Source organism: Ischnura elegans, chromosome 10, assembly GCF_921293095.1.
Source record: "Ischnura elegans chromosome 10, ioIscEleg1.1, whole genome shotgun sequence".
Classification (NCBI taxonomy): Eukaryota; Metazoa; Arthropoda; class Insecta; order Odonata; family Coenagrionidae; genus Ischnura; species Ischnura elegans.
Window position 1 is genome coordinate 100,210,303 of NC_060255.1, and position 23,054 is coordinate 100,233,356.

The 23,054-nt window shown below is 40.0% G+C and overlaps 2 protein-coding genes across 2 annotated transcripts in view; both read left to right on the top strand.

The window, feature by feature from the left end:
• Nucleotides 1-5,597, top strand: part of LOC124166494 (E3 ubiquitin-protein ligase CBL-B-B) — a 311,388-nt gene extending 305,791 nt beyond the window's left edge. Inside the window, exon 12 of the mRNA XM_046544022.1 lies at nt 1,710-5,597. Coding sequence (XP_046399978.1) covers nt 1,710-2,241 — 532 coding nt within the window. The 3' untranslated portion in view covers nt 2,242-5,597. The remainder of the gene's footprint in view (nt 1-1,709) is intronic.
• A 4,058-nt stretch (nt 5,598-9,655) lies between these two features.
• Nucleotides 9,656-23,054, top strand: part of LOC124166842 (dehydrogenase/reductase SDR family member 11-like) — a 49,078-nt gene continuing 35,679 nt past the window's right edge. Inside the window, exon 1 of the mRNA XM_046544541.1 lies at nt 9,656-9,872. Within this exon, the coding sequence (XP_046400497.1) occupies nt 9,741-9,872 (132 nt within the window). The 5' untranslated portion in view covers nt 9,656-9,740. The remainder of the gene's footprint in view (nt 9,873-23,054) is intronic.

The window sequence follows — 23,054 nt, forward strand, 5'->3', positions numbered from 1 at the left end:
TTTTGGAACAGATTTCTCCAAAGAAGGGTAAAATCACTTCCAATTGTGGACTTAATTCAATACTTTGTTGTTGAATGTACTTACGGAACCGTTTGGGATTGCAGTATGTACTCCGTTCCAGCACACTGCATAGCAAAGGAGTTGATGTACCCCAAAGATCTGTTGTGATAAACATGGATCATTGCAATGATTTAATTTTTTTGCTAGCGATTTCTGCATGGTAAATGCACAGTTTATGCACTAAAAGCATACAGTGTAATAATGATTTTTTAAAGTATAGATCAATGTATGTATTTGTAAATACAGCACTCCATGTGTAGGGTGCGATGTTAAACTTGTGGTCCTAGGATAGTATCTTTAGTTAATAGCAGGCTAATGCCAATGCCAGTTAAGTTTAGAGACTTTTGGATATCTTAAACTCTCATTTGCATCGGCTAAATTGTACGTCTTACACTGTGTGGGAAGATTTTCCAAGGACGCCAGAGTCTTTTTCTGCCAGGAGGTGCGGAGCAGGTTTAAAAGACCCTTGCAATGCACTCCTGATTCTTTTCTCTCGGTATGACCCCAACCACATGGGTGATGGACTAATGGAATTTTGAATAATTGACTGAAATAATTCATCAGCCAAAATCTACTCTACAAATACAATATGACATTTATCCATAATTTTCTGTTCTTTTTGATACAAAAGATAAAAGAAATCACTTGATATTGACCCATATTGATTAAAACTCTTCCATACATCTTAACTTCTGCATCCAGTCACCGGAGCTCATAGAGAGGGTAATGGCGGGACAATCTGATACCTGAAGGGCATGGATTACAAGCACTAACAAGCCAGAGAGGGACTAGATATGTTGGGAATGGAGGGTTCTCTGTCATCCCATTCATAAAAGACAGAGTTTAGGCCATAAAGATGATAAGTGCCTGAGAGAGCTGGGAATGAGACATGGTTCGAACCATCTTCTTCGTTACTGCCTCTGGTACACCCGTGTGTGAATGTATCCCAGAGCTTAAAGGTTAAACCACTAATGCAAGAAATACGGGATCAAGTCCCCATGAAATGTCCCTGCATTTACGATTACTTCCCTCCCTTCATGGACCTCCCTCTTCAATTTTCTAAAAGGCCCTTCTAACTTTCATTCTATCCATAAATCTTATTCTATTCCTTTCCCTGCCAATTCAAAACTTGCTCCATCCAAACCTTCTGTCTCCTCCATATCTCATCTAGAAGCTGCCTCTCCTCACCCACCATGTCCAACACTTCCTCATTCCTCTTACTCTCCCTCTACTTCAACGTCTCCAATCTTCTCCATGCCCACTTGTCGAACGCTTCCAGCCTTTCCTCTTCCTTCTTCCTAAATGTCCATGTTCCAGTTCTGTGAAGTACTACAATTTAGATCAGACTCCTCACTAGTCTTTTCTTTAAACTCTTACATAATCGTCCTCTTATCGTCGCTTTCCTGTTCATGAATGCCTCCTTGGCTAACAAAAATCTTTTCCTGAAATCCTTACTTCTGAATTTGTTTTCTTTTAAAGCATTTCCCAAATAGTTGATCTGTTCCTCCTGCTCAAGTTTATGACTGCCTACTTTTATCTTGAGCATTGCATTCCTAGCTCACTTTATGAAATTATGTAACTTTGGTCTTCATGTGATTATTCAATAATATTGATTGTGATACGCTTCCCCATTCTATGCTCCCCTGCAGTAGTAACTCGCGGCTGGGCAGCCAACAGCAGCAGCCGCCTCTGCAGCAGTCAACAAGACACCAAAGCGCGACCCCAAAGCACGTCACCATGCTGGTGGTCGATCTGAGCCAGCGCACGGACCCTGGAGGGGGAGGTGGGGGTGGGGGGAGCTCTCGAGCAGCGCCCCTGGACAATCGGATAGCACAGCAGCAGCAGCAGCGGAAGGGGGGCGCGGAGGGTCGTGGCGTGGAGGAGGGGTCGTTGATAATGGACGGAGGAGGGAGGGAGGGGGGAGGCCATCGTGTGGAGGGGGGAGAGTCGCCCGTGCTGAGGCCGAATTGCGCGGGAGAGGGGGAGGCGGAGGACGATGAAGACGGCCAGTCGTCCTCGTCCATCCCTCCCTACGAGAACCTCAACATGGAGTACATTGCGAGGCTCACGTCAGAGGGCTATGCGCAGGAGGAGGTGATCAGGGCCCTTGGCATCACCCGAAACAACGTGGGCATGGCGTGGGACATCCTGCATGAGTTTGCAACAAAGCGGACTGCATGAGGCTTGGTTTAGGGAAAAGTGTTCATGATTTTGTTGGGATGTGTTTGATGTAAATCTGTGGCCGGAACAAGAATTGTTATTACCGCATTATTACAAATTTTTGTTCATTCCAAGTGAGAACATTGTGTTTCACTAATGTTCTTGGTGCTCTCTCTTCGATTGTTCTTCGTCTCGTCTTTGGACTGACTGACACCGAGTGTTCAGAGGAAGATCGTCAGAAGTTGTTCTAGTATCAAGAATTGACTTTGCTCTTGTTTTTGTGGATGTTTCACGTCAAAGCTTTCTTGAAAATGAAACACGTAAGTAGAGAAACAATGCAACACACTTTAGAATTCACCAAAGACGGGATATCATGTGTGGAGTTGTGGCTGAATAGTTGTGATAAGGAAGTTATTATGTTGTAATACCGTAACAATGCATCTCAAGAGTATGCACTATTGCGTAAAGTTGATTCAGGGGGTCCGATCACTGTGTCGAAAACTGAGAAGTTAAATTGCTTAAAAGTGATTGGCATTCCTAACTGAATGGCTTACTTAATTTTTTTTAAATATTTGTATCCACTAACCACCCTGCCTGCCTTTGAAAAAAAATTAATTTTCCAAAGTCCTAATCTAATGAGGGTAAATCCATCGTAAAATTAATGAGTGATTGTCCATTTCTTGTTCATCGTCACATGATTTTTTTTTGCCTTGTTGCATTTGTGTGAGAAAGAAACCAACACGCATTCAGTATTAGAGGCGGTAACTTATGAGATTCCATTGCAGAGTTGTTAAATGCATTTTTTGCAAAATGTGTGTTGGTCAATCGTTGACACAGATTTCAGTTTTGCCCTTCCCAAAAAGAGTAAGTCATGTACATAAAAACTATTTTTACTGTAACCTATAAGTACTAGTCTAGCAAATCTCTTTGCAAAAATACTTATTTTGTGGAAATACTTGATATATAAATTTTATTTTTCCCCTTGAGTTAAAAAGGCTACTGATGAACATAGCTGTTGGCACAACATAGATTTAAAAGTTGCAATCACTTTCTGCGATGTTGTACTTGCGTGTGACATCTTCATTTGCTCATTTTGGGTGCAGTATTACTACATACTCTGTGAACTAGATCAGTGTCGAGTCTGTATTCATGTAGCGAGTTTCAACATACTGCATCTGTCATGTGATTGAGAAGTTGGCATTTTGTGGGTCATTAATGTCTAAAAACATTGCTGTGAGTGAGTGGACTTAAGAAATCAAAGTGCGTATTAGCGTTTTATAAGATATAGGTGAAAACAATATTTATTCCATGATTCTAATAATTCACAAATTAAATAATACACCCAAAGATTCTCTTCATAGCCTGAATCAGCTATGGTTGATGAAGAATTCTTTAATATGACATATCCAATTACCTGTTAAAGTTGTCTTTAGCAATGGACTTCGTTAGTGGGAGACATTTTTGTATGGAAATGAACTCTAGCATACAAAGGTATTTTATCCCCCTACAGTTTTGCTTCTGGATCAAAGGTACACATGTGCTTTAATATCTTATAGGCTTCAAAATGTCATCGTATAATTTTTTTTTCAAATATTGACTGACAATCAGCCTTAGTTTGAATAGTGGTTTTTATCTTCATCCGATGTATGATTTACATCTGGAAATTAAAACTAGGTTATAAAATCTCATTGTGATTTAAACTTTTACATCGATGGGATAATGGATTTCATATATCACGTTGTGCAATGATCCATGGAGCATTTGCCTGTGCCCCTTATATTTATTTGTGCAAGTAATCGGTCCAGCAATCTAAGTCAATCGTTTCATCTGCACAAGCGTAAATAATGAGAGAAATTGATTTCTGGCTTTATTTTTCTGATTTTATTACTTATAGTCCTAGCCTCATTATGGATATTTAAGAATTTTTATATGTGCTAGAGGAAGAAAGTCACTCTTTTAACTCTTCACAAACAATATTTTTTCACTCATCACCCAGTTTTGTACCATCTCTTTTTTCGTACAGGGTTAACAGCAAGTTTAAACAAACCTCACTTGGTTCAGGCATTGCTGTGTCATTCAGGCATTACCTAATGTCTCTTTCTGTGGTGTCTCTTCTTGAATAAGAGCCAGTTAGGTGGACATTTTCAATAGTGTACCTCTTTCTCTGTGAAACTCCCAGTTTAAGATAGAATTCCTCAGCCCTAGGAATCATTTTGTGAAAGTTGATACATGGAGTACTTGTCTTTTACGCAAAGCCTGCGTGAAGTGAGCACAAATTCCGGTGAAATTCAGTGCGTCATTGCGGACTGCACTGTACAATTTTGATTGAGTGTACCTGTGTATACGAGTGTTTTTTTTTCAATGTCGAAAGTAAGTTGTTTTCTTTTGTCATCCACAAGTGTGTCGACGTGGTGTAAATATTATATTATGTATGAAAGCATCAGGATGAATGTGGAAAACTAATTCCTAAAAAGAGCTATATTTTGAAACCAAGTGCTTTAAGTCCTCATTATGGGTTCAACATATGTTGGTAGCTTTCTCGTGTGGAACACACTGTTTTTTTTCCACACGACCCAAAATGCTTTGATTGGAAGAGAAACTGTCTAGGATTATGTTGCTCAATCGTCCTTGTCAAATTTTTATTTTACAGGATCCCAGTTTTACAAACTACAGCACCATTCATGAATTAATATTCTACCATCAGTCATTTGCATTTTTCTTCTTCCCGACTTTATGTGTACATTTTGGCTTTCATAAAGCCATCAATGTTTCTCACTTAGCAATATGAATGCCAAATTTCAATAACGTGGCATGGAGTATCGAGTGAAAATCATCGTAAAACGCATTGTTGGCACATGATTTTGACTGAATATTATTTGAAAGCATATTTTTAAGTGCCATGAAGTTTTGTATCAGTTGTTGATGCCTTTTTAAATATGACAGGAAATTACTGTTACTGATGAGCGCAATGGTTTTCTCATCGGTAGCGAGTGTGTATGTTTGTGGGATGGACTACTATTTACTATATGAAAGAAGTGTGCTTCCTTGTCCCATTCTAAATGAACTTTTCACATCAAGTTTCAGTGCAAAAAAATGAGAATGTGATAATTGCAGAAATGCTGTGCTTCTTGTGAGTCAGTATTATAACCAAAGAAGATGATGTTCACTGTAGGAAATCAATGTAATCCCTGATTTGTTGGAGTTTTGAAGGGATTCTCCTTATATCCTTGCTATTTTACCGACATTCAGTCCAACCGTGGAACATTCTGGATGTTTACACAAAGTGTGGATTCGTGTTGTGGCAATGAGAATGGCTGGTAAAAAGGTTTAACACAATGCATTGTAAAATGAAATAAAAGAAGTAATTATGAATGCAATCTCAGCACCCATGGGCCTTTCATTATTTTCATCTCGAATATTTCAGCTTTATACGAAAGGAATCCAATGTGCAATAAAATGTTATTTAAGGAAAAAGTGGCGTAAAAAATTTGTGTTGACAGTTACTTGGTGCTTCTGAAGTGCTTTGTGTATCGTTATAATTTCATGAATTATATTTCCACCCATGTCCTTAATGGCAAGTAAAATGGCCATAGGTGGAGGTATTCTCACCTTTTTTGAATGCGGTAAGGTGATTGTTTGTGAGCAACTAATGTTAATAACTTCAGTTATCACAGTATCACATTGCCCCATTGGGTCCAAACATTTTGGTTTTTGTGGTGATCTACAATGTTGAAGGAAGGCCTCTTAGCCAGGGTGCAAAAGTTATCAACTCTGTTTAACACTTGCAGCTTTACTCTGTTAAACCGCAGAACAGGAAATACTAATTTCTTGTTATAAAGCTCTCTTAGGCGTCATTGCCAACCATAGTTTTGGCGATACATGACATGATTTCCACCACATTATATCTCTAGGTTTCAACAATCTGTGTGAAACATAGAGGCAAATGATTTTTCAATGGAAAATTCCATCCTTGGTGAATATTTGTAACCGTGTGCATAACTGCACACAAAGACACTTGTTGTATGCCGTGCTTTGAAAAGCGTCCAAACATTTTGAACCTTGGCAAGGTAAGGTTTTTCTCTCCAATGGTAGCTTAGTGAGCACGATCTCTGTCTCGTGTAGCACAACATGGACTAGATGTCAACACCTTGTTTGATACAACCTGCAGTCTGATATGAGATTCACTGCGGAGGAAGATGTGTTGGTGATGTGTATAACAGCATACTTGACTGCCATGCAGAAGATTTGGGTTCGAATCCGGGCTAAACTAAATGATTTCATTTATTAAATTTTTTTCACAGCCATTACACCTTAGTTGTAATCATAAGATTTGTTTGACGCAGTTTTCTTATCATTTCTTCCATCCACTTAAATCTTTTCACACCTATGCATATCTTCTCTTTCACATCCTTCATTACTAGTTCCTAGTATTTCATACAATATCTTTTTCTTTTACGTTCTCAGCATCCACTTGTCCCTTCAATGCTGTCTTCATCATGTCATCATTCCTCAAGGCATGGCCTACATAATAAGTTATTTCTATCCCCGAATGTTTTCATGTGGCTCCAGAACTCTCCTACTCATCTCATTACTTCCTCATTTCTCTCTTAGTCCATTTGATATCCTCGTCATTCTTCTGTATCAGTGTCATAGAGAAGGATACTCCAGATGTAAGTTCTGAGGAATGGCCTCCTTTCTTCTATGCTCATTGGCTGGGTATCATTTATTATTTTAGCTTTTAAAAATTTGCAATGGCGAAATCAATCGATTCAGCTTTTACTTTTTGAAAATCCATGTTGAAATGAAAATACGCAACCCTGGTAACTTTTCAATGGAAAGTTATCAGGGTTGTGTATTTTCGTAAGCAATGGCTGTGATCTTGGCCTGACAACTGTATAAATAAATGAAAAAATCTTCGTGGTAGAATTCTTGAGCTCAGTGATGTGGAGAAAGCAATTGTGTAACGCAATGACTTGGCTTAGGGAGGAGGGGGAAATGGTTGAGATTGCATAGTACTCTTCACTAGGTAACGGCACACAGCATTTTGCTTTTGATGAAATTAGTTAATTTTACAACCTGGTGCTGTTCAAAGGATAATAAGGTCATTGTTATGAGGGGGAAATATCTGTGGAGCCTTGGTGGTTTACAATGCATTTGGGGTATAATGTGAGTAGAAATTTGACTTTTAAACATTAATTTTTTTTTTAAACATTTTTTGTCAATCTTGTGAAATAAAAACTGATTCAAGGCCCATTTTCAATTTTTCCAGGAATTACTGTAGTGGGGGAGAGTTGGCCGTCACCTCAACTCCCCTTACCTATTTTTTATTAACAGTCTTTGTTTTGGCCATTTTCTGCTAGAGGGCCCCCACAACTCCCACTTACCCTGGTGGGTATGCAATACCCCCGCACCCCTAAGTATTAGTTGCGCCTAAAACTCCCCCTAGCCTTAATTCTTAGCTGCGCCCCTGATGGGGTTCGGCCACCCCCTAAAATTATAAATATTCTTAATTAAGTTAGTGAAATAGAATCTTTCATTGCCGAGCCAACTAAGGATTCAACAACCTTTTTGGAAAATTTTTCATGATAGGGTGGTTTCCTATAATTATTTTTATTGCTTAAATCGAAAGATTATTACTCCTGGAGTACGTATTTCAAGCTTTTAGATTTTTAAATGACGATATCTATTTTTTGCAATTAAACGAAAAGTGAAAATTTCAAGTGCGCAAAAACGCGACGCTTAAGTATGACTGCTGGGAAAACCCGTGTGACGTCATTCTGGTTCCAGCTGCCGCCGTGAGAGGCCACGTGGGTGCGAGACTATGTGCGCCAATACAATGCAGGCTGGTAACAGGTAGCAGAGTACCCTGCTTGCAGGTAGCGCTTGGCTTAAATAAGGATTATTAATCCCCTATCAAATGAAGGAAACTTTCCGAACTTAGGTATTTTTAATGTGTGATTATTAAGAGATGTTTCCCTGAGCTCTGTGCCTCATGCACGCATTGGTAATCTCAGACGATGTAAAACTCCTTTCTACTTGCATAGAAACTAGGTCCCTGTGATGTCACGTGGAGTGGCATCGCATGGACACCAATCTGGCCTTTTACAAATGAGGATAAAATTGACCATTGCCATTCGTCTAAACCGGTATTTCTAAAACCAAATAATTTTTATATTATGAATACACCAATGGTGGGTAATGAATCGCAATCAATGCCTTTCGTTTCCTTTGATGAAGGAAACTACCCTATTATCGGGGTACCAGGAAATTCGTGGGGGGGGGGGGGGAGTGCGAGACGTAGGGGGAATATTTTTGAAAAGCAGGGTACTGAGTAGATGGTCTTGAACTGTTTTTACCGCGTTTCATAATCGAAAAAATTTCATTTTTCTGATGTCTTTTGTAAATTTGTGATTTTTTCAATATTTTGTTTTCTTTTGTTAAGCAAAGTAATTGTGTTTTTATATTTCGGGAGGGGGGGGATAGGACCCCCCCCCCCTCACTATGCCACTGGCTCCACCCAGGGGCGCAGCTGTGAATTAAGGCTGGAGGGGGGGGATTTAAGTGCAGCTAATACGTGGGGGTGTGCAGTGGCGCAGCGAGGGGGGGGGTTGTAGGGGTTAAAACCCCCCCCCCCCAGAGCTCGCAGAAATTTTTTAAAAGTTTAATCCATTTTATTTAATTGGATTGATATTGCTAATAGAATAGTGTAAGGATTAATAAAATATCCCTCAGAAAGCCGTAAAAACTCACCATTTTGAAGCATTTATCTTAAAATTCCGCAAGTTATTAATCTCTCACCTACCGCTTATCCTGGTGGGTATTCCACACACTCCACACCCCCAGGGGCGGATCCAGGATTTTGTTCTGGGTGGGGCACAAGGATACCTCGTAATACAAAACGAATGCAATGATAATGGGACCGTATTAAAAATCCTGCATATTTTTGAGGGTCTGGGGGGGGGCACGTGCCCCCGTGCCCCCCCCCTAGATCCGCCTATGCACACCCCGGTATTAGTTGCACCCAACCCCCCCCCCCCCCCAGACTGAATTCCTAGCTGCGCCCCTGGAGTGTGGAATTAATTGAAGAAATAAATTGAGGAATTTTAAGATAAATGGTGAGTTTTACGGCTTTCTGAGGGATATTTTTTATTAATTCTTACACTATTCTATTAGTAGATAATATCAATCCAATTAAGTAAAATGGATAAAATTTAAAAATTTCTCTGAGGTCTTGGGGGGGGGGGGGTTATCCCCAAACCCCCCCCAAGCTCCATCCCATAATCCGCTTCGGAGAAAAAACGTGTGCAACGGGATGCGAAAATTCTCTCCTCCGTGAAGTGCGGTTAGGAATGGCCTCGAGTGCCTGCTGCCACCTGTCGGAAGAGAGGGGCACTATCCCTCCCCCCTCTACGTTATATACCTCCCGCTGCTCGCGTAAGCGGCGCGCATTTCGTGGCTGTGCTGGTCGAGCATCACACGCTCCCGTCTCCCGTACAGAAGAAAACTCCGTCGCTACAACCATGGACCGCTGGAACGGAAGGGTTGCCTTGGTGACAGGCGCCAGCATGGGCATTGGCGCCGGCTTCTGTCGCGAGTTGGTCAAGCACGGCATGAAAGTCGTCGCTTGCGCCAGGACGGAGTCCAAGCTGAAGGTCCGTGCTGTGTTCATATTATCATCTTGTATTTAAACTGGGGGCGCAGCTAGGAATTAAGGCTGTGGGGGTTTAGGTGCAACTAATACCAGGGTGTGTGGGGGTATGGAATATCCACCAGGATAAGCAGTAGGTGAGAGATTAATAAATTGCGGAATTTTAAAGATAAATGGTTTAAAACGGTGAGTTTTACGACTTTCTGAGGGATATTTTATTAATCCTTACACTATTGTAATGGTAACATCAATCCAATTAAGTGAAATGGATTAAACTTTTTAAAAATTCTGAGCTCTGGGGGGGTTTTATCCCCCAAAACCCCCCCCTCGCTGCGCCACTGTAAACGAGTTAGAGAACATTGTGAGTGTGTAGAGAAAAGAGATTTCTCCAACAGTTTCGCAAGCATGAACTTAATCAAAAGTGACTTTTAGCAGTCTATTTTGCTCTTAGAAAATTCATTGGATTACCTTAATGAAATGTTCGAAATTTTCTATTCCTCAGTCAAAGAATTCTCGATAAATGGCCACCAAATTCACTCTTGCTGTGCGTGCTGTGTGGATAAATCTCATTCGACCTGATGATTTTCCCAGCGGGTGGGACAAAACGTTGAACAATAAAATTTCATTCCATGCAGCGGTAAACCCGAAAATAGTCTACTCTAGTGCATTCAATTGCAGCGGAAATCTTAAAACAAAAATTTGTCATTTTTGCTCGGGTTCTTCATCGCTTCATCGGCTTAAGGCCAATTAATCCAGTCTCCGCCGGCTTGAGTTGCATTTAAATTGTTGTTTTTATCCACAACCTCCATTGGAATCCCATTTCCGCTTTGTTTTTGATTCATTCAGGGCGGACGGCATAATTGTATGAGGAACATCCGAGTTTGAGTTAAAAGCGTCGTTGTGGTAAGGAAGAGAATCCTGACTTCAGCATGAAGCCCGCTTTCAACTAAGGGTGCTGTAGGCATCGCGGCTATATAAGTCCAAGGCTTCCTCTGAAAAATATCCATCGCAGCTAGGTTTCGAATTCGGGTCCTCCGGCGTTTGCATAATTATTAACGTCGTCCACGCTCAAAAATCCTTTGGTTGATTCGACGCAGCTCTCCACTCAATGCTCTTATTAGCAAACATTTTTATTCTAATGCATTTCTGTCACGTTGCATCCTTCGTCACTTCGTGCATGGCTTCCGTTTCCTAGTTTTCCCTTCCAAATATCCTTTCACGATTGCCTTCGTCAGACAATTCATGTTTCGTGATGTGGTCCATCAAATTACTTTGTTGTCTTCTCACGAGAATATTCCCTTCCGCACGACAGATCGTATTTTCTTTTGAAACAAAAAAGGAAAGACAATGGCAGGTTCCACAATTTAATAAATACTTCGACCGGTTTCGAATACATAGTATCATCGATGATGATACTATGTATTTCCTTTTGTTTTTTTTTGTATCGTATTTTTTTGCGTACAGCTTCAGCCATCCCTCAACTGTTGAGGGTATATTGGCTATCCCTCGTCAAAATTCACCTCTATCTCGCGCATAAAAATTCTGGAACCGGCGAGTAATGGTAACGAAAGACTCGAGGATATTATATTTTTAGGGGTTTATTTGCGGGTTGCAATCAGCGAAACTAATATATGGCAAGAAAATTATAAACGGCTTGGAAATTAAAAGAAGACTTCGGCTAGTACACGCTTTAAGTGACACAGAATACATTCCGGGGTTTCCGGTAAAGTCTGAAATTTTACCGCCATCTCTATTTACGCTTTCCGGGTGACGACCCGAAAACATCGACGAGTTGGGGGTTGAGATGTATATTATCAGTCTTAATAGATTTTTGTTCATTCTATTGAGTTTCAGGTTTAAAATTCGTTATATGTCGTTTGAATTTACCGCTTTTCTTTTATTTATTCCATCAATATATTATGAAGATTATGAAACAGCATGTTTACAATGGCGTAACTAGGCGAGTGCGGGGTTGCGTGGTGACCCGCGTAACTATAGCGTTCAAAATATTTCTCAAGCCTGTTCTATTCTATGACGCGCGACGAAAATTTTCACATGCATCGTTTCCACCCTGCGACAGGTATTAACTGTTCTAATATAAAATTTTCTCTTCTCTATTCGTAACAAACGCAAGAATGTGCGATGCATGTACTTTTAGAAATGCTTTAATACCTGAAGGTGTTGGTGGGAGACACTATTGTGACGACTCAGTTTCACTATTGTTTAACTATGGGTACCTGCGAATTTATTATGCGATAAGAGTCCATAAGAATCGGTAACATTATCTTATGTCAAACCTCCTGAGACATTGAATTGCAGTGTAATCTCAAGCTTGCATCTACAGCTCTTCATGAAGCTTGTGGAAATCTTTCGCAGATGAATCACTTCGTTCGATTAGAAGTGATAACCATCTCCCGCCCTCTTCTTTACACATTCTGTGTTTAGTGCTTGGTCATCGGGTTTTGTTTTCCTTCGGCGGTGACTGATTCAGATGGCTGCCCCGAATAATGAACTCTCGAAGCCCACTGCCTCTACGGAGAGCCGAGGCTGACCTTGCTCCTCCGAGAATAACGGTGAATGGGGAACTTGCATGAATTTTTTTTATTTCACAGGCGGATAGAAAATTATTTTCTGAATACAACAAAGAAAACCGCATGTTTATCTGAGTTTTCCTTCGCGAGATATTTAATGATAAATATTACGAATTTTAAAGCGCGGGAAAAACTACCTCACCCCCCAAGCCACTGCCGACGAAGCCTCGATGACGTCAAAGGTGCCTAAACATCACGCGAAGCTATTGTTGTGATTGTTTATAATAGTTGCCAGCAGTTGTGAGAGCTTCGTTTGTTAGACGTGTTGATTATTTTATATTTAAAGATAAATATCCGACGATAGAGACTTGGAAGCCCTCATATTTTGCATTATTTATAATATTAATATCTGAGTACGGGCATAAAATATAAAACTGGAGCAGTTAAACCAAAAATTATATAATACCTAAATAACATCGTGGTAGGAGTCTGAGCCGCGGCCTTTGGAAGGGGGATACGTTAATTGTAAGTTGATGTTATCGACGGCATATCATTCATTTAAGTATGTAATAAGAAGGATTTTGGAATTTACTGATGTCCGCTTAGCTTTTATATACAATAACTTCATCCGTTTATTCGTAGGTACCGGAGAATTCGTCGTTTAGGACTATCTGTGCTTGTATTATGGGGTGAATTCCAGTCAATGCAACTTTTGCTCGCTGATTGGAGACATCTAGGAACATTTTTGTGCCAAAATAGTGTTATTTTCAACGTGAAGTCTCCCGTTAAGCTACTGCTAATAATCACAGTGCCAGTGGTTGTAATGCACAAAGTTTGACAAGGTTGAAAAATATCGGCCAAGAGTTATCAGTGTTCCATCGTGATTGAATTGTAAAAAGTGCTATTACGCTATCGATAAATGTCTAACAGTAGTGTAAAAATTGCCAGTGGCGTGCTAATCTCCGTTGTTCACCGTAGATACGACATTTCACGATCACGCTATTGAAATAAAAACTGTGCGTGAAGTTTGTTATTCCATTATTTCAACGAATAGTAGTGAGAAATGTCACCTGTGTCGGCTAATTTAAGGGTTTAAATCAGTGAATAAATAGTTGTATTCATCATAACGAGTTCTGTTATTGTAAGTTGTACGTGATGAATATAAGAATGTGACAGTGACATCCAGTTTTTGATAAGAGTATTTGCCTATTTCCCGCTATATTTTTATGGTATATGCTAGTATATTGTTTATGGATTTACCTATATTATTGAAATAGGTTGTAGCCTGTGTGTGGGTTGGCAGCGGAACCGATCGCGATCTCACATGTGGATTGTGTGCAGACTGTTTTGCTGTGAATTCGTACCGTAGGACGGATAGGACTACCTTCTCCGCTAATCCGGCGTTGCCAAATTCAACAGCACATCTTACTCTAATGTCAACAGCACAGCTTACGATCGTTATCCTCCAGTATTACAAGTTTCTTTTACAACTCCATTTGCCGCCAACGTATAGCAATAATTTGTCTTAACAAATTCCATGAGGGTCGTGGCATCAATTTTTGGTGTCCTAAAAAAAAGGCTGGTGTCCTAACATCCTATGCCACACGCCTTATAGGCGGCTTGCGGGGTATTATGTAGACGTAGATGAATTTCAGGTGTACTATTCGATCGAGTGGCAACGTTATCATCCATTTTTCTGATAACTAAAACACACGAAGTGAAACGCTTGTACTTCATCATCCCGATGCCGCATTATTAATATCCCAAGTAATAATCTAGGCACAATAGCAATAGGAAAACTTGCCCAAGAATAACAGAACAAAATAAAGTGACGATTAGCGGCTAAATACTCCCTCAAAACAAATTTTACTCCAAGCGCTCAGCGTATTTCCCTACTCCCCACGGTTGTTTAGGCACCTATGACGTCACGCCTGGCCTCGGCAACGCTCGGGTGTCTTCGCGCAGTGGTCGGCTCGGAGAAATTTTTCTCGATTTTAAATGCAATTTTTTTATTTCTTTTGATGTTGAATGGAGAAACTGAAGGTATTTTTGCGAGCTTATGTATCCATTTGACTTATTCAAAATAGTTTTTAGAGCAATCTACGACCCATGCAAGTTCCTCATTGGAAGGGACGACGCACAACTTCCACTGCAGCAATCGGGAATTCCTCCGTATAATGCATACTCACTTCACATTGACGATGGTATAGACCGCTGCGACCTCTCATTACCGTGGAAGATCGCCGATGCGCTAGATTCGGTTGTTAAGGTGTTGTTTATTCCGATTGAAACTTTCATTTACATTTAATTCAACACTGAATGAGTAAACTAGTAGCAAGGCCGTTGCCTTAGTAACAGTTTTGGGCGAATCATTCGAAGCTGTGGTGCATTCTTAGGGGTACTTCTTTAGAGCCGAACCTTTCTAAAATTTACTGGGGGCTTTGAACCTCTTAACCTACGGCCATAAGACGGAGGGATGGCCATATCTTTAACCCTTTCTAACCCAGGGTTGGTTGTTGAAGAAATCCAACTTCAAGATTTTTCATTTTGGAAAATTGAAAATTTTGCCCCCAACCATAATTATTTTGGCAGCTAAATATTTCTTTATTACAATTTATACCACAAAATAATGCGTAATTTAGATATTTCCTAAATAGAGCAGAAAGTTTTATAAACTTTTTATGTTGCTTATAAGCAACATTGGGTTTTAATGGACTAATAAAATCTATTGATAAGGATTTCGTTCGCTAAATTTTTCCATTACTATTAGTGATTATTTTTACTGATAAAGTGTGATTCATAGTTGGCCTCAGCTGTAGGTTAATGCGAGGAAAGTTGAAAATTCTTATTTATGTTTACTCTGAGGATGTTGCGATCCGAAATTAATAGGAAGTTTGGCAGATGTTTTCACTTAGTCAGGATATTCGCTAATGATGGAATGAAGCATTGAAACAGTCTTTAATTCACCCATAAATAATCTAAAATCGTGGGAAAACGAATATGGATAGCAAATACTCGATATAAAAATTTGGCATTCTCTCAAAGCATTACGTACTGCGTGATATTCCACGACATCCTCAGCATTTCATCGCTCAATATTTTATTCGCATTTAAATTGGGCGAGGGAATTCCGTGGTAATGAGAGTCAATTGCTACTGATCAGCAATAGTTCAGTTTGATTACTTAAGCATTCTGAATAAATACGTACACTTACAAGTCACTACGTAAAATCATTTTTTTTTCTTCGACAGTGCAAGTTTGAATGGAATCAAAATCTATTTTTGTATCTTAAAGATTGACTTTCTAATAATATCCTCTAATGTGGTCATATTTATGACTACAACCGAATAATGAAATAAGTACCCTTTTCGTTCTAATATTTTAGCCCAGAAAAATTATGGAACTTATAATCCGTAAATTGGCAGACACCAATGTATCGCGATACCCAGTCTTATGAAAGAAACAGAGTATCTAATTTAGTTTTGTAAGTTAGAATAGAGCAAGCATCAGTGGCGTCGGAAAAAATATTCCTCGTTCAGCCGCTGTCTCATAATTTTAAATTTTAAAAAAATCGCGGAAGTGGGCCGCCCATTTCTCATGAGTCGGTGACGACACACGCTTCATTCACTCGTTCAGGAAGAGCCGCTAATTGAGGAAAATCATTTATAATGGAGTGTGCACCACGACGAATCAGACGAGGGCGAGGAGAGGCTGAAGTCATGCGCTCGGAATGAGTTCGTGACGACACCAACTGATCTGCGAAAAGGGTTAAGGACGTCGATTTTTTGCAACGAATATCTCGAGAAGTGGGAGACGGATCGGAATTGGATGAAATGCGACTCTCTTTTAAAGCTTCCAATAGGGTAGCTTCCTTCATCAAAGAAAACGAAAGGCAGTGATTGCGATTCGTTACCCACCATTGGTGTATTCATAATATAAAAATTATTTGGTTTCAGAAATACCGGTTTAGACGAATGGCAATGGTCCATTTTTATCCTCATTTGAAAAAGGCCAGATTGGCACCCATGCGATGCCACTCCACGTGACGTCACAGAAACCTAGTTTCTATACGAGTAGATAGGAGTTATACATCGTCTGAGGTTACAAATGCATGCATGAGGCACAGAGCTCAGGGAAACATCTCTTAATAAATACCCATTAAAACTGCCTAAGGTCGGAAAGTTTTCTTCGTTTGATAAGGTATTAATAATCCTTATTTAGGCCAAGCTCTACCTGCTATCAGGGTACTCTGCCACCTGCTAGCAGCCAGCATCGCAGCGGCGCACAATATCCTCGCCCCAAGGTCACCTCATTCGGCGGAAGTGGGATCCAGAATGACGTCAGACGGGCTTTTCCCAGCATTCATACTTAGCCGTCGCTTTTTCGCGCGCTTGAAAATTTTCACTTTTCGTTTAATCGCGAAAAATAGATATCATTTAAAAATCTTAAAGCGTGAAATACGTACTCCAGGAGTTATAGTCTTTCGATTAAGGCAACAAAAAAATAATAGGAAACCACCCTATTATTATCACATTTGAAAATAGTTTCTAAAAATGTTGAACGAGACAATTCTTAATTCCTTCACGTGAAGGAAGTCAAGACGAGGCGGAAATTGCATCGCCTCCGTATCCACCGAGAAAACTCTCAATGCGTGCTTGTGAGGCGTGTTGTTGTGTAATCCGCAAGAGGTCCCAATCGCTCCGCTGTCTCCTCTCTTTTTCATTTGTTTTCTTCCTGCTCTGTCCACTGGAGGAAATTTCTGATGGGAGTCGTGCAGCCGTACTTCGCATTTCGTGAATTTCTCGAACTTGTCCCGCCCGCGGCGACGCCGCCTTCGTGATGTCTAGTATCTACGGTCCCCTAAATTCGTTATTCTATTCAGTTATACTTCTAACTTCATTGTAGTCAATCGAGTTTATAATTTTATATGTAGAAATTTTTACGTTGTTACTGCGCAAAGGATTTTGTTTGCAAAAAATAAACATTCATGCATGCTTTGAGTACAATACAGTGGAAATCGATGTCAGATTTGTATTTCAAGTAGAGTCAGGGACGCCGACTTACAAAAAATATTGGGGGGGCCCAAACCGGGGATCTTTCCCCGGGAAATTTTATAAGTAGTGAGTTTTAAGTTTTTTAATCATTTTAGAAGAGTCATATGATCAACATTAGAACCCTGATAACTCGAATCTCGATATCTGGACACTCCGGGGAAAATCGACAAGCCTGACACTTTTTTCCTCACACCCATAACGAATTAATGAGGGGGCTCGGGCCCCCTCAGGCCCCACGGAGTCGGCGCCATTGATTGTGAGTAGAGTTTTGCCATTATGCATACGCTCTTTACAAATGTGTACCCAAGAATAAAACTAAGGGGGGGGGGAACCATTGTTTTTCAAGTTATAGGTAAGATTTAAGCATGGAGAAGGTGAATGAAACCAACATTTTAAGGAAACTGTAGCAGCTCTTTATTAGTTTTTAAAATTATTTGCTTGAAAAAATGTAACAAGACACGGTCTCCGGCGTACTTTATGACTCTGCTTCATTATAAAATAAAAATGCTCTGTTCTATTCCACACTTTATATTAAGTAGTACGACCCGGGTTTCTGCATATATGTGAAGCTGATGATAGCATGAGATGCTGAAAACCCGGGTCGTACTATTTAAAATAAAGTGTGGAATAAAACGAAGTATTTTTATTTTATTTTATGAAAAAATATTATTTTCCTTAAAGACATTTGAGATTTTTTACTTCTAGGGGGGCAGCTGCCCCTCCTGCCCCTCGCTGGGTACGCCCATGTCTCTTTCTTTTCAGAATCTGTGATAATGATTTTAAATCGTCCGCAATTGCGAAAAAAAAGTAGATTCGTGTCACATGTGGAAAGGGAGGGGCATCCGTGAATATTGAGGGAGCGATAAAACCAAATTAACACTACTTTCTTTTTTTTTCTGTGTTTCGGCAGTCGCGGAAGAATAGTGGTAAACTGAATTCCTTGGAATTTCATCATTGAACACTACCATTTATTGGGTATTTTTGGGGTTGAACCTCTCGACCTCACAATTCGAGCAATTTTCTGTTCATGTAGTGTAGTGAATGAGGTGGGTAGCCATCAGAAATCTTGTGAGCATTGATGCGTGTTTCAGTTTTTTTACGACTAAATAAAATGATTAGATAATGAAGAATGCAACACCAATCATATTCTGGAATTGGAAGAATAGCATAGCCTCCTTGGTGATGCCTTAGCCTGGTGACTTTGTGAAGACATTGTTGCTTCCCAGAGAAAACGCCTTTCTGCAGGGGTCTCCAAAATACGGCCCGCGAAGGGCTTTCATCCGGCCCGCGCACTCGTTTCAAGTAGCGCGCGATTCTCGCTCGTTTAACTCAGTGAGTCGCCGCTAGGAGCGTTGCAGCGCTGTACTACTCGTCAAAGTCGCCTTCAACTGTTTTTAAATAAGAAATACGCCACCGGATACTTCAGTTGAAGTTGTTACTGAATACTTCAGTTTTCGGCAAATTTGCTATCCGGCCCGCGAGGCGATTCGGAACTTGGAATGCGGCCCTCGTGACCTAGTAAATTGGAGACCCCTGCCTTAGAGGATACATTTCTCGTGGCTGTCCTCCTCAGCAGTGGCGTAGCCAGGGTGGAATTCGGGTGGTCCGGACCCCTCCCTCCCCCGAAAAATAAAATCACAATTATTCATCTCCATAAAAGATATCAAAATATTGAAAAATCATGAATTTGCGAAATATTTTTTAAAAATGAAGTTTTTTTTATTATGAAAAGCGTTAAAATTATTTTAAAGCCCTCTACTGAGTACCCTGTTTTTAAAAAATCCCCCCCCCTGATTTTAGACCCCCTCCGAACGATATTCTTGGCTATTACAGCGATTAAATTCAATGTGAATATCACTTGACGCTCTGTTTTATTCTCAATCCTATTTTACATCCACTTCAAGATGGCTCTCTCCTGAACAATCCATTATTTATCTTTTATCACCATAGCATCGTCTCAAACAAAGAAATAAAAGAAATCAAAATAAAAACAAACATGCTCACAAATGAACAAAACAAACAATAAATGAACTTAAAAACAGAAAATAAACTAAACATATACAAAAGTGATATTGGTCATAAAGACACATGCATCACGCCACTGCTCCTCAACGGTTCATGTCTCCCCATGACAGCACCAGGAATCTCGTTTTAATCGAAGGAAGTCTGTTACGCAACGCTGACCACACTCCCCTCCACTGGAAGTGACCGCAGAGAGCGCCTCCCTCCTCACTCTATTCACGAATCGATCACTTGCGCCCTTCATTTCTTTTGTCTCGCATTCGAAATTTACGTATATTTTAAATGCCTTAGGCCAGAGGTATTCAACCTTTTTTTAATACAAGGGCCAAAAATTGATTTCACATCGTCCGGAAATGCTCCGCGTCATTATACCACCACGTCAATAAAATAAAAACGATTTCAAAGTGCAATAATTTTGATTGGTTAATAATTTCAATCGATCAATGCGATTTTTGACATTGTTTACTTTTGACGAGAGTGGCGATTTTATATTGTGTGGAGCGATAGAATATTTTCTTTAGCCTCTCGGGGCCGCAAGAAATTATGCGGTTTGAAGACCCTTGCCTTGGGCAGCAAAAGAGTCTCTTGGTGGGGTTCGCTCACGACCGAATCTTCAGAAAATTTGAGGGGGGGGGAGGAGGAAGTTTGAAGTCCACCCTTCCCTGCTCGATAGGGCCCTGTCCGCAGCCAATTAGAAAACCAACAAAGCCGAATTACGAGAGGGCTTAGAGGTCAAGTAGCTAGAATAGGGAAAGGAGTGAGGCAAGGGTGTGTTCTTTCCCCCGTAAATTTAAATGCTTACTCCGAAGAGGCCATGAATGAAATCATAAGAAATGGCCTCAGGAGTGAATATTCATGGGGAAAAATCATTACGATACGATTTGCCGATGACACGGCTGACACAGTAGGGTGAAATATAGAAAATACAATCGGCATCTTAAAATATATACACAGAAATCTAGCACATAATTTTAAAAAGGAGAAGAAGTCAAAGATAACTTTAAAATAGGAAACTATAAGCTAGTGAAGGTGATAGAGTTCTATTTTCTGGGAAACAGAATAACCACTGATGGACGAGGCAAGAAATAAATAGTCAGTGGGATAGCCCAGGCAAATGGGGCATTTAGCAAAAAGAAAGACATGCTTCCAGCTGATAATGCTTACAGAGACGTAATGACATGGTTCATCAAAAGTTACCTTCGGAGCTCTGCTAACTGTGATAGCGATGTATCGCCCATGGCAACAGTGGATAAATAAATGGTGGAGGCATTCGAAATGAGTTGCTACAGAAGAATTATAAAAAAATAAATGAATAATAATAATAATTTTGTAGTGATCACAGGTTCCCCCAATTACGACCATTTTAATATAATTGGACAACACATGTAAATCGTTCGACTTAATAATGAGAATGTCCGAAGAAGAGTGTTACGAAAACTTTGAGAAGAAGACGGAGCAACTGATTTGGCCACATCATGACGGCCTGATGAAGACAATCGTTAAGGGGCAAGTGGAACAAAGAAGAAAAGCAAAGAAAGGCCTCCAATAAATTATTTAAGCCACGAGTGATGTTGGATGTGAAAGAGAAGAAATTCAAAAGTATGGAAATGTTAGCTCATACAAGAAATGAGAGAGAATAGCTTCGTCAAGCATATCCTATGAAAATACTGCGTATCAAGTCAGACGGAAATCTGTGAATTTGGATTCTGGTTGGTGTGGTTGCTTGAGTTTTGGCTTCCCACCCTGCCGGTCCCGGTTCGAATTAGTTGCAGAAACTTTTCAGAGTGTGTCCGATCCCAGCTTGGGTGGAGTATTATCCTCCGTCCGTCGGATGGGACGTCAAGCAATTGTCCCTTAGGTGCCTTTCGTTGAGAGACGGTTAATGCCGACGCCGGGTTTCTCTCCACCCTTCCTTCCCCATCCTAAACCTATATCGCAAATGAATTCATGGAAGCTTTCAGTTGCCTCTTTCAAATACCATTCCAATTAATGGCTCATGTTTGGACTGCCTTTTCCTAGTATTAAAAATGGCCTTCAATTTGGTTTTCATTTCCTCGCAATACCTCGAGCCTTTCATTTCGCTCCTTCGCGTTGGTCACACAGTCAATTCTTCAATGCTTCGCTGCCTCTCAATGAGTTTTATTCCACTCCTACGGCTTTTCTGACCTCAATTTCTCGTCGCTTTACCTCTTAATAGACTTCCAGTATTCTTAAACCATGGTCGTTCTGCTGGACTGGACTCGGATCACGATGTTTTTAATGCGCGCGATCTTTATTTCGCGTCGTTTACATTCCTTTCGCGATTTCTGAATTATTTGCTATATATTAAGGGGCAAATATGGGAAGGGACCTCAGCCTGAAATTATAGTACTCAGAGATATCATAGTTGGTAATAAAATTTAATACGCTGACGATGTGACGATCATGATGAAATCTAATTGATTGATTGGTGTTGAAAGCAGGAAATTACTTTGGGTTCCAATAACTCATTGAGTCATTAGATCCTTTGACTTTGAGTCATTAGATTCCTGATGAATGTTGCATGGTGGCGGTTGTTAGTTACTGTAGCATCCGCATTGCGAAGTATCTACCGTCGGAATTGAGGATCCCTTTGAGGGACTCATAGAATTATGGAAGTCACTAGCTGATTCTAACCGGGAAAAGTTGGAATAACAATTCGTGATTAAGAGTACTTCCGCTCAACCATTTGTTATGACGATATTCTTAATTTTTTCTTGTTGTTGAGTGTGATAGGGTTTGAAAACTTAAGAAAACCTTTTATTTTCCTTTATCGATCCATCAGCTGCTTCTAGAGCTAGAGAGAAAAATCGACGGCGTTAACCCTTTCGCGGATGTGTCGATGACGTCACGAACTAATGGCGATCGGGTCCTAGGATACTCCTCGGCCTAGTGCGTGGGCCTCGCGTGGTTCTTCGTTCTTTTGCGCTATACGAAAGCGATCACTTCCCTCAGTACGAAGTCCTCCCTGAACGAGTTAATAAAACCGAACTCTTATGACGTCACCAACTCATGAAAAGCGGGCGGAAACATTAAATATATTTTTACATGCTTTTTCTTAACTTGCTTGTCCAGTTTATCTATTTCTTCCATCGATGTAATCTTAAAATTGGTTTTCAACCCACCTTCCAGCGCTAGGCCGTCTTGAAAATTTGCTCATTTGCTTGCTTCTGGTGACAATACAAGAGTCAATAATCAGATTTTTGAAATTTGGTTCCATTGTTCTCTAATTCATTAGCTAAATTTCCTGATGAAAATTATTTTTAAATTTTATCGATAGATTTCGCCAGTTATATTTTTTTTGGTTGAAATTACTTAAATCGATTTCTTGATTCACGACTAAAAAGTAAGAAATAAAATTTTTTTAAATTTAAGAACATGCTTTCCCAAAAACAGCATAAAATAACTAAAGAGTTAAAAAATAGCTTTAAATGAATCGAATAATAAATCGTGGGTGCTGATTAGGTTGAGATATTAATATAGTGTGATATTAATATCGCGTACCTATCCTTACTCATCTATCAGATTATTCTACACCCATATCTAATAAACATAATCATC